This window comes from Oreochromis aureus, linkage group 7, assembly GCF_013358895.1.
Source record: "Oreochromis aureus strain Israel breed Guangdong linkage group 7, ZZ_aureus, whole genome shotgun sequence".
Classification (NCBI taxonomy): Eukaryota; Metazoa; Chordata; class Actinopteri; order Cichliformes; family Cichlidae; genus Oreochromis; species Oreochromis aureus.
The window spans coordinates 45,404,706-45,419,401 of record NC_052948.1 but is presented as its reverse complement, the minus strand read 5'-3'; the positions used below and the strand labels follow the sequence as shown (position 1 = coordinate 45,419,401).

Sequence of the window (14,696 nt, the reverse complement as noted above, 5' to 3'; positions counted from 1 at the left end):
TATTGCTCTACAGCATTTATATACTTCTCAGCATTGTTGGTGGGTTTCCAGATGTGTAAGCTGCCAATTTCATAGGCTCTAATTCACCCTCCTACCCTCAGAGGTGCAGCTTTTTAATTCAGCACTCCAAACAAGTCGGGTGTGCCCTCTCACTTTTATTCTAGAGGACACAGCGTTCACAGAACAGTTTTCCACTTTGCCTCAGTCCATATTAAATGAGCTTTCAACAGAAGGTGCTGTGTTTCTGGATCACGTTCACATATGGCTTCTTCTTTGCATGATGGAGCTTTAACCTGGATTTGTGGATGGCACGGTAAACTGTGTTCACAGAAGATTATTTCTGGAAGTGTTCCTGATCCCATGCAGTGATTTCCATAACAGCATCATGCCTGTTTTTAATGAAGTGCTAGCTGAGGGCCCAAAGATCACAGACATCCAACAATACTCTTTGGCCTTGTAACGTTCACTCTCTCCAGATTCTCTGAATCTGTTGATGACATTATCCACTGTACATAATGAGATATTCAAGGTCTTCATGATTTTACATTGAACAACATTACACTTTTTGTACCACTTACATTTCCAGCCTTTTGTTGCCCCCCCCATCTCAAACGTTAACGAGACGTGATGCTGCATCGAAATCAAAATGAGTTCATATTTTTCAAAAAGTCGTGCAATTTCTCAGTTAAAACATTTGATCTTTTCTATTTTCTCTCTATTTTGTTTACCTTTTATACTGTATCAGTAGGAATAAAATATTTACGTGATTGGCATGGTTACTGCACGGTTTGACTCACCCCTGTATAACGCCCACTGTTCCGCCTGGTGAAAGAGCGCACGCAGGCGGCCATAACCTGATGACCACTTTCATCAACCAACGACAACTCACAAACAACTACAGCTGGCACCCAGTTACAACAAAAACATTACTCTGACTTTGAAATAAATATGCAAAAACAATCGTCAACCTCAAGGTTGTCTTTTAACTCAGCTTCCACTTTGAGAACGAAAGAAACTTTTCAACACGAACAGACAGTAACAATCTGCTCCCGGAAAATAATCAAATACAGTGAAGGATGTTGTTTCTACATTGTTAGGCTTCTAAGATACCAGCAGACAGAGAGAGTTAGAGAGTTAGAAAAGAAACATGATGACATGCAGTAAAATGACAAATTGGCCTTGAGTCCAAAGCTTTACAAGAATAGGGTGAGCCTGCCAAACTCTGTATGCCCCACCCCAATCCTATTATTTCAGGGTCTTCATTAAGGATACGCTGCACTGTATAAAATTCAAAGCAGTGATACAGACAAGTTATTTAGTAAAAGCCTTATAATGATTTGCCTCAGAATGAGGTAAAAGACAAAACAGAAGAAAAATGGCAGAGATGTCATAACAGGGAATCAGAGAAAACACGGGGACAAGTGTACAAAAATAGTGTGACAGAGATGTGTGAAATGAAACTGACAGAGAAAATGAGGCTCGAGGATGTTCAAAAAACACATGAATAATCAGTGTGAAAGGCACAAAATAAAAATGGCCGAGAACAGAGGGGAGAGAGAAATAGGGAGAAGATGGAAGCACGCTGAGTGATATTGTAATGAATGAGGCTCGGGTCATTCCCATGTTAGTGAATGCCACGCTGCGGCAGTGCCTCCATGGCCTACATTCTGCCAGCTGGCAATGCACGAGTGCATTCATGAGTGTGCACCTTCCACTCACACAAACACACAAACACAGATCAGTTGAGACAGGAGCGGGGCAATATTGCCAGTGGAAAAGACGAAAACAGTCTACACTCACTAATGCAAACATGCAGTTTTTACTTCGTTCTCTCTTTCTTTTTTTTCCTTTCTCGTTTTTGAAGTAATGTGCTATGAAATAAAGATGTTGAAACTTCCTAAATAGCTCTTTCTCAACAGCTATTTCTGGTTTGGCTAAATTTAAAAAAAAAAGAAAAAAACCTTCCAGTTTACAAACCCCAAAAAGAACAATTTGCCTATGAGCACCAGTCAGGATTCCCTCATGCAAGCTTGGTAATGGTTTCCTGATGCCTGAGTATTACCCAATCTGATGCCCCAGTTCCATCTACAGCAGCATAAAACTAATTTTAAAGTTGCATGAGGCAGATTAGCCTAGTTCAGCCAAGTGGTATAAATTGGGATAGGTTAGCTAACGTCTCACGATATCACCGTCATTCTCATAACCCAGAACGTGAATATGAAAAAGGAAAGTTGGCAGCATCACTGAGAGAGGAGAAGGCGAGCGTTGTTGGGGGTGAACAAGAGTACGTGTAGCTCTGTGTGCTGATGTGAAAGGTTTGTGCAAGTGTGTACAAAAGAGATAGGGTCACAATGATACTGGGGACTCAATCCCAGTATTACTAATCCACTGAAAGGGAAAACTAAGCTCCTTAAAGGTTCCCCAGTGGAGCGACCACTTTAACCCAGCACGAGAAAATTAGATGAGAATTGACAGATTATGATCACACGCACAGTAACAGAGAGAGATTAAAAGTAATATGAGCAACCAAAGAAGCACACAGAAGAGGAACAAGGGCACAAAAGAAGGTATAAAAGAAAAAAATGTATAAAAATGTGGGAAGTATATTTAAGAAGGAGAAAGAAGTTAGGGGAGATCGCACACATCTCTGCAGCATCCTCAAAACAAGCCACGCTGGCCCACGCGGCAAATGCAGTGCTGTTTCCAACATAACGTGTAACTTCAGAATACATGTAAAGTGAGTACAGTCAAGTATGACAACACAGACTACTCACCTATTCTAGGCTGCTCTCATGGCTGGCACAGAGAAGCATCACTCCAACATGCACACACCACCAGCAGCACCAACTACGAGTGAGTGCAAACATAAGTAGGAAGAGAAGGAGCACTCAAAGGTGGTGAGAAGAGAAAAAATAGATTTCCAAACAAATGTGTCTGTGAGCGGGGTGTGCGAGTGTCTGTGTGTGTGTGTGTGTGTGTTGGATGTGTAAGGGGGGGATCCACTCCAGCAGCGAATGGTATCGGAGCGCCTTGTCTCTCTCCCCCTCTCTCTCTCTCTCACTCTGGCAACTGTGACGCGTCAGGGTTTCATCCAGACCCCTCCCTCCTTCCCACTCTCTCCCTGTCTTTCCCTCGTTCGCTCTTCCAATCCCTCTCTTTGACTCTCTTAATCCCTCGCATCCCCAGCCTCCCAATCTGAAGACAGATAAAGACTCAGAGCTGTGAGACTAGCGCACACGTACATATAAGAATAAGTGGCTGAGCCTTGTTTTACCTTCACACACTGGCCATGAGAATAATTTTATTCTTATGTCACATTTATTTTCTATACTTTTACCAACTTTAATGGTGTTTTCACTGCTTGACATTTAATACGTCAGGGTTTCATTTTAACAAAAAAAATGTTACTTACAGAAACTGAAACAATACATACTTATATGTGAGAGGATTGGGGAAACTGAAAAAAAACATATTTCAAACATATTTTTGTTTTTTCTGTTGATTTAAAATTCTGAATTTTGAGCGAAAAACCTATTTTTAAATCTCAGATGTTTGACTTGTTTGTTGTTCCCCAAAAAAATTTTTTTATTAAAGTCATAATTCTGTGACCCCATTTTGATTCTTATTGGACTGTCGGAACAATCTAAAAAACTTAAGAGCACACAGATTTCCCTCATGTCCTATGGCCTAATGTGTGCAAAGAGACTGATTCTCCTGCTATGGAAGCGAAAAGAAGTGCCCTCCCTGAAAGTCTGGATTTCAGTACTGACAGATACTCTTCATCTGGAAAGGATCCACTACATTATAAACGACAAACTGGAGGACTTCGATCAGATTTGGAGGCCACTTATTGAGCACTTGGAAACTATGAACAAATGAGAGCTACTATGTGGACTTCACCATTGGTTAAAATAAGCTGATAGCACTCTGGGATAGGGGAAGGGTGTGTGTGTGTGTGTGTGTGTGTGTGTGTGGGGGGGGGGTTGTTGTTGTTGTTTTTCTGTTTGTTTGTTTGTTTTGTTGTTGTTGTTTTGACCGCCCTTTTTGGTACTTTCCACTGTCTTGGTTGTGTGTTTTGTTTAGTTTTTTTCTTGTTTTTGTTGTTGCTGGTTTGTTTTGGGGGGGTTTTGTTCGCTTGTTTGTTTTCCCCCTTTCTTGATGACAAAACTGTAAAAAGGAAGCAATGTCAGCCTATGGGGCAATTTGTAATTGTTATTTGTGCTTCACAATAAAAATATTTGAAGAGAAAGTCATAATTCAGATTTTAATCTCAGAATTTTGGGGGAAAAAATCCTTTTAAGTGGCCTTAATCTTCTTCTGTATATTTATATCCGATAGCATGGCCTAAATTACTGAGGTCAACATTTGATTTCATGCACACAGGGTCTGTTTGCTGGATAATCAAATAAAGAACTAAAGTAAACCTAAAACAAACATAGGTTTGCTGACTGCCCACATATAAGTAATCAGTGTACTCATCGGTATCCCAACCTCATAAATGACAACTTACCAGTGTTGAGGTGGTCGCGTTGTGTGGGTACTTTAAGATGCTGCTTCCTCCCCTGCTCCTCTCCGAGTAGGTAGTACCAACCTTGAACTTCCTAGAGCACACACACGCAATGATTGACTGGGTGTGTGTATGTTTGTGCATGTCTCATCATCAATGTGACAACATCAGCATGTTATACATAAACTCAAAAACAGACAAAAACCAAAATGAGTGCAAACCAGTTTGGTTGTTCCTCCAGGGCTACGAGCAACTAAATGTGCATAAACTCACCGCTTGTAATATTTACACTAACAGCTGAAGCTCCTACGTCTTCACTGGTGCCCTGTGAACCAGATGGCGTGTGAGTGTGCGCATGTGTGTGTGTGCTCATATGTGTTGCATATTTTCTACTGCTGCATGCATGTTAAATAAAACCTGATTTGTAATCCCGATTATGTGGACGCTGTCTTAGAAACAAAGCAACACTACTGTAGTCTGTGATCATTTTACTGTGTCGCACATATATTACAACACACACACTCACATACACTGCCAGCCTCCTCTTTTGTACAAAATAATGTGACGCAATGAACAGTGACAATAATCTCCGTTTTGAAAGCATCTTATCTGAGTGGACAGATTTCTGCAGGCTGTGGGACGAGGGGGAGGACGGGCAGGGGCTTGTATGAAAGAAGGGGGAGGGGAGGGCATATGTCCTCAAAGTCAGAGAGGGATTTGTGCCGTCGTTCAATATTCCCCTGTACATGTGAGAAAGGCGAAAGAGTGGGAGAAACAGAGCTGTTAGTCAGGAGGGAGACGAAAAGAGAAGGTAGGAAACATAAGAGATGTAAAAAAAGCACGATGTGGCAAAAGGGTGCAAACAAATGACAAGATGTGACAGGCAAGTTAAGCAGCCAATGCTCGTAAGGCCCCAAACACTTCTGAAATAAACCAAGAGGAGAGAAACGGAAAGACTTGTAGGAAAGGATGAATGAAAAACAACTGATGAGAATAACGGATGTGGCGGGGAGGATGAAGAGACACAACTCCCTATGATTCAAAGCTAAATCTCCCTCATTAGCATATTAAGCCAATTAAATATTCATTGGGATAAATGTTAGAGGAAGGAAGATGTTCGCTTGACTAAAGCACAATTTCTTTCTGTTGTTAGCATTCGTCAGTGATGCCGATGTCAGTTTAAACCACAAAAAAGACTTGCTGGAGTTCTAATGCTTGTTCTCCTAATCTTATTTCTCAGCAAGCCTCTTTTAAAAGTTTGAATTTAACAGTCTGAAGTAAAGATACAAGAAGATTTTTAGCCTCAAGTTGGTGCTGAACTGCTTCTTTATTGTCCAGCGATACAGTCATATGCACCTTAAAGCAAATGTATGATAAATATCTGTCTTACACAATTAAGGAGGCTTAATTGTGTAACAACATACAAGTAAAGAAGTATTACATAACAGGCGTTTGTTACTGCACTACCCGCTAAAGCATGGCTTTTAATGTAAATATGTGGTTTGCTTCAAGAGAATAAAGGCACATCTACAAAGGCAGAGGAGAGACAGAAGGATAAATTGGGGCTGAATAATTGAACAGTGAAGGGAAAGAGCTAAGAAAAGCAGTTATAGGGATGTGCTGCTCGGTGGAGGAAAACCGACTCAGCCAAAGAACACCACTGAACTTTTGGACCTCACATTTATCTGCTAACACTTGGGACAGCTCTGGGAGAAAGACTGGGGCCCAGTGCTTTTTCTCTGTTAGCATGTAGGTGTGTGGATGAAGTGTCATACTTTGCCTGCTGTGCATTTGTGACCATTTGTTTTCTCCCTTTCACCTGGCAAGTAGTAGTTAGTAAGCATCTGAAATCTGAAACGCGTAATCCCACCAAGAATAATAGTGGTACAGATATTAACAGTATGTCAGCAAAACAGATCGCACTGAGGTTGGTGATTCCCTGACTTTGCCTCAAGGGCTAGGAGGCCTGTTATTTTTGGGCTTATGATTAAATGCTTGCCAAACTAATGGCGTCACAGCAGCCTTAGAATTATTATACTTAATCCATTATCAAAGCACAACTTCAGCAATTTAGCTTTGCCATTCTGAGCGTGCTAGCATGCCGCTTGCACTGGGCTCAAAGCGCAAAGAAAGAGAGCACAGCACAACTGCACCACCGGAATATACGCTTAATCATGTTTTAGTATCTGTGAGAGTGCGCAGTCCTCACACCAGCAAAGCTCAGCACACAGGGCAGAGCAGCAGCAGCTGAGCAGCGTATGTGCGATGAGAACAGGATGTGCCGTTTTTGACAGCTCAGACACAAACCGATGAGAGAATTCAACTTTGTCCCTTTTTATCTTGTGGCTGAAAAGTCGCAGACTTCTTGTCATTGAAGCCAGTGATGCTAAAGGTCACCTAAGACACACTGCTTGTTTATATTTGCCCGTATGGGTCACTGTCTTTAAAAAAGAAAGAAGTTCCATTACAGAAATCTCAACATGCAACATCAAATTTTGTTTGGCCATACTCTATTATGTCTTCTGGGAATTTGCAGGTGCAGGTGGTTTTTTAAAACTCTGATTCACTGAATGACAGACATTAATTTTCATGAGACTTAAATAAGCAGTGCATGTGTGCTTGTTTGAGTATGACCCATAAAATTCAGAAGAGAGAAGGACTCAAACTGTGTTTCACTCGAGTATCTGCGGGCAAGTCTGCCGTGCTTTAACACTGGTAACCCTAAAGTGTTTCCTCCTAAATTATTGAGGTCACTGGAATTCATTCACACTGAATTAAACTCTTAAATTCATGGTCTAATAGACAGACACACAGAGATGCAGAGTGAAAGTTGAACAGGAAACCATTTACAGAATGTGTGTATATCTGTTACTTTAGTGTTTAAGCCTACCTTGTCTGGATCCATAAGTGAGCGCACACCGAAGCTCATGCAGCCAAGCAGCGTGCTTATCCTGTTGATACAGACAGAATGATTGAATAGAAAAAAATCAATTATTACACCCCAATGAAACCCATGTATCATCTAACTCAGGTCAGACACCTGAAATGTGCTTTTTATTCTACATAACCATTAAATAATAGAGACATAAGAAATCAATGTCTTTAAATTTTTATACTGTTTTTCCATCTTGATATCAGAATTTGTAAAGCCTAACGCTGTCCACAGTACCACATACACTCATTTATAATGAAACAGAAGGCAAAAGGTTATCGCCTTGAGAGAAAACGGCGACGTTGGAAGCAGACGAAACAATAACTGACATTTGATGTATATAATTTAGTTATAGGAGTGTGTGTATGGTAGTGGTGGAAGGAAATATGGATGTTTAATTATGCATACAGCAGAAAAATAGGTCTTGACAGCCTCACAGCTGGACAGCAGTAATGCAGCTGCTCGTATTTTGGATGGCCAAACCGCTCGTCAGCACAAATGAAAACCTGAAACAATTCTTGGCTCCACTCAGTAGAACAAGCCAGTGTCCAAAACCACCACAATTTCCAGTGAATCCAGATGCAGCTCTGTGAGACATTTTCACCAGTATAGTCGCCCACTGGTACAACTCTGTCACTTCAACCACAGATTCAATATTTTGTTATGTAACATAAAACCACCAAAACCTCCAAAACCACCGAGTAGGTTGCAATAACTTGTATCTTCTTTGCTATAGAAATACATTGTTATCCAAACACCTTTGAGCTGTGCTAAATCCTGTATTCACACTTGAGCGCATACGTTCATTTACACTGAGAGGAGCACCTTGATAGTGTAGCGGCAGTACTGTGAGAATGTATTTTGCTTCCAAGGAGACAGACTTTGTTGTAAATCTTTGAAGTGGTCTTGAACAATAATTGTAGAGGTTTGCTAAAGGTCTGAAAGGACCTTTAAAACTCCTGCCACAGAACCAAAACTCACACTGGAACACTATCAGTCATGGATTGGCCTCCCCACTACCTTAACCTCAACATTATTGAAGCAGTGTAGGATCATCTTGAAAGATAACAGAACAAAAGGTATCAAACATCCAAAGAACAGATTTGAATATCTTTCAAGAAGCCTAAAGAACAATTCCAGAAGACAAAGTAAAAAAATAAAAAGACATCTTGCCTAGCAGAGTTCAGGCTGTGTTGAAGAATAAAGGTGGGCGTACTAAATATTGACTTTCAAGCTCATTAGAATTGTACAAACTCTGTACTTAATGTATGTTTGCATATCTGTCAGTAACTCACTGCTCCTATTTCCCATATCCCAAGCAAACTACAAAGAAATGAAGGGTGACTCGGGACTTTTGCACAGTATTGCATAACTGAATACTGTCGAAAAACAAACAGGACATGTCGTACACCTCTGATCTTCAGTGGTTACCATCTTGAGTATGAAAAAAAAAACACTGACCACTTTTAAACCATTTGGAGGAAGACACGTGGTGAGCAATGTTGGTTTCATGGTTTCTGCCACTGAAAGATACTTAACTAACACTGGCATATTATTTTTTACCACATTATATGAGCTGTATCGTTATTTGGTCTCAATATCAATATCAATATCAAATTTAGTTCTATAGCACATTTATTTAAAAGCAACAAAGTTGACCAAAGTGCTTCACAATTAGTTAAGAACAAGAGAAAACAATAGGAAAACAAATACAGATAAATGAGATGAGGTCTTTATGTATGTTAAACGGCTGCCTTTGGTATAGAAGAGTTTTGTAGTTTGTGACATCAGAAAATGTTGTAATTGTTTCAATGTTGTTTCAATGTTGTAACTGTGATTGCTGTTAGTGCAGCAATCAGATGCTACAAAATTCATTAAACTTATCAAGATCTTTGATTTGAGACACCTTGATAAGAGACAATGCTTCTAAAAGTGTCTGAATAGAGACTCAGTGTAAGCACATGCTTCACCATGTAAGAGATATTCCTCTAAAGTCTATTAGGGTGCGTGCAAAATGGTATAGAACAGATCAAATGGCTTCACCACTCTAGTTGTGGCACCTTCCTTTATTATGATAAACATATTTAAATATTCATTAGTGCACAAAATGCATCACTGGAAATTGTTTTCCAATCTGTATCTCATGATAGATGTTAAACAAGAATAATAAGCTGTTTTGTTTGTTGGACATTTAATAATGTAAATGTACGGTATATAAGTGGATTTTTATTGTTGTCACAAATCCCTTTGAAATGAGCGCTAAAGACATAGTGCTAAAGGAGAGAGCGATGAATACATTGCTGGTCTTTTCACATCAACACCCAATATACACAATATTGTATTGCCAGCCACTTGCCATGATGAGAAATTGGTACTTTGTAGATTCATCACAACTAACTCTGCAAAACAAATTACTTAAGAAAATAAAAGATGCATAATGGTTATAGCACATCCAAAGGATTCTTTGTTACAGTATTTTTATCTCTTTTCTTCTGTTTTGTTTTCAAAATTATACAGTCAAGCGCTGATCAAACACTGTGAAGCTTAGAGCGTGCCACAGCTGCGAATAAACATTTCTGCTATGCTGGCAGCGGGCCACCCGAGGCAGATTTGGTACAATGTAGACCTTTTTTAGATACAATAGAATGATTTGAACAGAGAAAATAAAGAAGCAGGATTATAATATATACATGCACAAACAGTCCAAACCAAGAGTGATTCAAGCACTTGTCTGAATTTCTGTCTGTGCCTTGTATCGTTTTATACTGAACTTGTGTATGTTTGTATCAGACATGTTTATGAACACAGCATGAGAGGCAGCGTACAACCTGGATATGTCACCCGACAATCACAGGGCTTCATTACAACTCTAACATTTACAAAAAGACCTGCTTATACCAGCAGGTTAGCATGACTGTATTCATCTATAGGAATCAATCTGGCACGGGAGCACTTTGGCTGAAGATCGCCCCTGGAAGTCATGCATATGATTGCTAACAACAACCAGAAACATGTCTGCAGATGCACTTACAAGATCCAAACCAGTCTTTTTAATGTGCAACAATATGAATATTACTTTGAATGCAATAAATACATAAAATACCCTTGAGTGCATGAGACTGGACTCAACAGATCGGCCTCCTTGAACTACTGCAGAAGACGGTCAGATGATTGCTGTTCATCTGAAGTGACAGACTGCATTCACTGAACAGATGCTGCCCTGGGTTATTACAGGGGACTGTAATACTGTCCTTGCTTTACAGAGCATCTGAAGAATCCACAGCTGTGTATGAGATGTCTTTCTGTTTACATGTGTTAACAAAGCCTGCTACATGCAAGTAAATCTTCAATAACCCGGGCTCTCAGCTGTTCTGAACAATGAAAATCAGAACATCTAATCTTTAACTTAATGGATATACCTGGCCAGAAGGAGGGCTTAGTGCCTACCGGTTGAGGAAAATTACACTTGGAATCCGAGAAATAAATAAAAGATAAAAAGATACCAAAGCAATCAGGCAGAGATTTTATCCAGCCTCATACCATATAGACATTTGGTGTGAATGAGGCTTAATTGCTTACCAAAGATGCGAAAATCGCTCTTAATCTGTGTCCCAGAAACCGTTCCCAAAAGGTCTTTATCTTTATAATCATTCCATGATCTGAACTTGACCACTAATGTAAGTCTGCCCCTTGCAAATAAAACAACTGCATCTTTTGAAATACTTGTTAAACATATATTGGGCTGTTTTTTTGTTTTGATTTTAATGCAGAAAACAGGAGACATTTAAGGAAAATACTGTGAAGATTGGCGTGAAGATTTTTACTGTTTTCTTCAGCGGAGGCTTGAAGGAGCCATGAAGTGTTTTCTTCAGCATTTCCAAAATAACAGAAACACTTTTCTTCTTTCCTCTCAATACAACATTGCACAACAAAATTTGTGACTCACTCAACCATGTGTCCTCCATCCCCAGCAATGACCCTGTTTCAGCTTAAGTCTGCTAAGGCAGGCAGGCGAGAGTAACACATTCCCTCTGCCAGACTCAGATACGAAAAACACTACACACACTGCAGGCAGCAACATTAATTATAAAATAATACTTTGCTGCCTCAGATGAAGTGTTGTGCCTTTGCAAAGATGTAGAAACACCAATGTGCCACATTTCAAGACAAGTATAAACAATAAAAAACGCATTATTATATAAAACCATTATAATCTTTACTATCACGTTATCATCGGCAACATCAGCTTCGTTAACTTTCCCAGCAGTTACCTTGTTTTGGAGTTGGAGTTCCACATTGTAAAAAGAAGTCTCTTATGAAGGTCCCTCTCACTGACAACACTGAAAACAAAGAAAAGAAACTAGGTCAAGTACTTTCTAAATTGAGACAGTGTGTTTATGCAGACAAACTGTAGGAAAGCTAATGTTGAGACACAATTTACACATCAGTCTTTTAAATATTTCAACTTGAGCCAAAAATGTGCCACTTATCCTGGGGCCTGATCTTGCTTCAACACAGCAAAGAGACAAATGGGAAAAGGAGAGCGAGCGGATTGAACTGAGAAAAAGAAATCGAGGGGTCCACTGTGACTTCAGATGCACTCCTGATTAGTGTGTGTGTTGCTAGCTGCCTTCTGAAAATGTCTATACAGTTGCTGTTAGGCAATATAGCCTTGACGTTATATAACAATAATTTTCAAGAAACTCTGCATTAGTGATATTTCTGACAATAAAGATAAAAATGGTACATTTTACCAGCGATTGCAGCTGGCAGGCAGCAGTATTTATTAGTGCAACAAAAATGAAAGGGCAATTTTTCAGTCTTCTTTCCCAGTGAGGTTCTGCCATTGATGATAGACTGCCTAATTCAAAATGTGAATCGATTGCCACAAGGTGCCAGAAGCTTCAGCATTGTAGTGCAAAAGTAGGTACACAGCAAAGTCAAATGTAAGCACAAAAGTAGCCTAGGCTGTATTTACCCTGGAAATCTTAAGTGAAATTATAAAATAACTGCTTAAATATCTGTTTAAGAAACACTAAAAATTAGGTTCACGTTACAACTCCTTATGAGCTGCGCAATATTTTCATATAATAAAACTGAAATTGAAAAATGTTTTCTGCCTGCCAAGTTTGACTTTTTTAACCAGTTGCTTGATGCTCTCCTTTCCCACAGTGTAACAAGAGTAGTAATTTCCATCCACCGTTTGCTCTTCATATGTCGTGCAACTAGCGAGCGCTCCAGTGATGCTTCACTGAGTCATTTGTTTAATTTTGGATCACATATCACCAGCTGCTAGCATTTCTTCTTTGTGTATCTCCACTGCGCAATGGTGTGAATTTGCCTCGCGTGGTTTCCACCTCTAGTGGCAACAGTTTCCTTGCATATTTTGCAAAGCACTGCGCTTTGTTACAGGTCCCTTTTTAGCTGTGGTCATGGGGGTGCTGACTGCTTTGGCTCTCAGACATGTCTTGGGCTGTCTAGCTGTTGTGCATCCGATAGAGTAAGCATTAGTGCTGCGCAATACTGCAAATTGCGCTCGATTTCACTGATTCCAATACTTTCAACCTATAATAGAAGTTCATGTAGGGGAGAGCAGTTTGTCATGATTAGTACATTCGGAACACTTTTTAATGACCAGCAACTCACCGTGATTTTTACATTCCACAATAATAAGTTAATACAGTTTGTAATGTGAAAATCCACTTTTATTCTCTGGTTTTTAAATCAGAATAAGTTCTTAGTTTTATTTCTCAGGTTTTCTTATTTTATGTTTCTGTTCTTAAATTCTGTCATCTTGTCCTATGTTTTTATCTCATTTGATTATTTTAGATGTAAAGCAGCTCAGTCTTACAACAGTCTATTATATCTCATATGTATCTCGACGTGTTGCTCAACACAAGTTTCAAAACAGCATTTTGTTTCCCCTTTTTTCTCATGTGCTCTCAATAAAAAGCAAGAGAAAGTCCACCTTTGGAAATGGGACGGGTGGTGCAGACTTTGAAACCAGCAACGTAAGTCTGAGTCCCAACAGTCCCAACATTTTAAATACATTGGTAATTAAAAATGCTGTTTAATTAGGGTTATGCATTAAAAGCTACTGGGTTAGGGTTAGGTATTTAAAAAGTAATAGGTTGTCTGTCATTAGGCAATTCAGTTTATCCATTAAACACTACTTGATTAATCCCAAAAAGTTGATTCTGTTCATCTGGATTTAATGTTTTCAGTGGGAGAAACGTTTGGAAACAAGAGAATCAGCTTTTGGGGATTTCCTTACCAGGATGACTGAGCACTCATCAAGACACTACTTGATTAACTTTTACAAAAAATATAACATCTGTCACATATTTTAAATGTTTTTTGTCTTTGTTGCCATGGTGACACCACAAAATATGCAATACAAAAAATACCAGCTCCTGACATGAAGTATATGTCTCAGTAAAATGCATTACTTGTAAATTTGCGCACAATAACATGAAACAACAATAACATATGTTACATTTTTGGTAAATATTTCAATTACAGTATGACACTTAATACCGGCTTGAATGTTTATAACGGTATTAATACAAACAGTAAGATATGGCACAGCCCTAGTCACTGTCAGGGCAACATCAACAGAGACTGCAGCCTATCACAATAATGCAAATGATGCAAGATGAGCAACTGGATAAAGTCTTACAAGTAAAAGGTTTGTAAGAAGATGGGATTCCTACAGTGGGGAACCATCTGAGTCTTCTGTCTTTCTAGGGGATCAGAATCTGGAAACAAGCCAACCTAAGGAGAACAGGAAAAAACAGTACTAACTACTGTCCTAGAGTTTCCACAATGGCTTTTTTCATCATTCTGTTCTGTAGCACATACCTTAACATAAGAGTCACATGGCTCCTGGCTCTCATTCAGCATGTCTCTCGCCTCCAAAACTGTGAGTAAGTACAAATACCACATAATACATTTTAATGACTTTCTGGTCACATTAATAAAGAACATCAATGCTCTGTTCATGTGCCAAAAATGTACAAAAAAAAGTTTGTTCACGTTTAGCATGTGTGTGTGTGCTTCTGCACCACAGAGTAGAAAATATAAAAGCATATGTACCAGGCAAGCTCTTTTATTCCTTCTAAATAACAAAGGGCTGCCATGTTTAGCTTGTTGGATTCCTATTAACTCGCCCCCAAGTTTTTGCTTCTCATTGGAGCATGTGAAAAACGAATATGGGGCTGTCTGACGTGTGAAATAACAAGCTGTGAAAATGATTTG

The 14,696-nt window shown here is 39.4% G+C and overlaps 1 protein-coding gene across 1 annotated transcript in view; it reads right to left on the bottom strand.

The window, feature by feature from the left end:
* rgs3a (regulator of G protein signaling 3a) overlaps window positions 1-14,169 on the bottom strand; it is a 130,831-nt gene extending 116,662 nt beyond the window's left edge. Inside the window, exons 1-4 of the mRNA XM_039614803.1 lie at window positions 14,119-14,169; window positions 11,711-11,779; window positions 7,398-7,458; window positions 4,511-4,601 (exon numbers count right to left, since the gene is read on the bottom strand). Coding sequence (XP_039470737.1) covers window positions 4,511-4,601; window positions 7,398-7,458; window positions 11,711-11,779; window positions 14,119-14,165 — 268 coding nt within the window. The 5' untranslated portion in view covers window positions 14,166-14,169. The remainder of the gene's footprint in view (window positions 1-4,510; window positions 4,602-7,397; window positions 7,459-11,710; window positions 11,780-14,118) is intronic.
* Window positions 14,170-14,696: the final 527 nt, after the last annotated feature.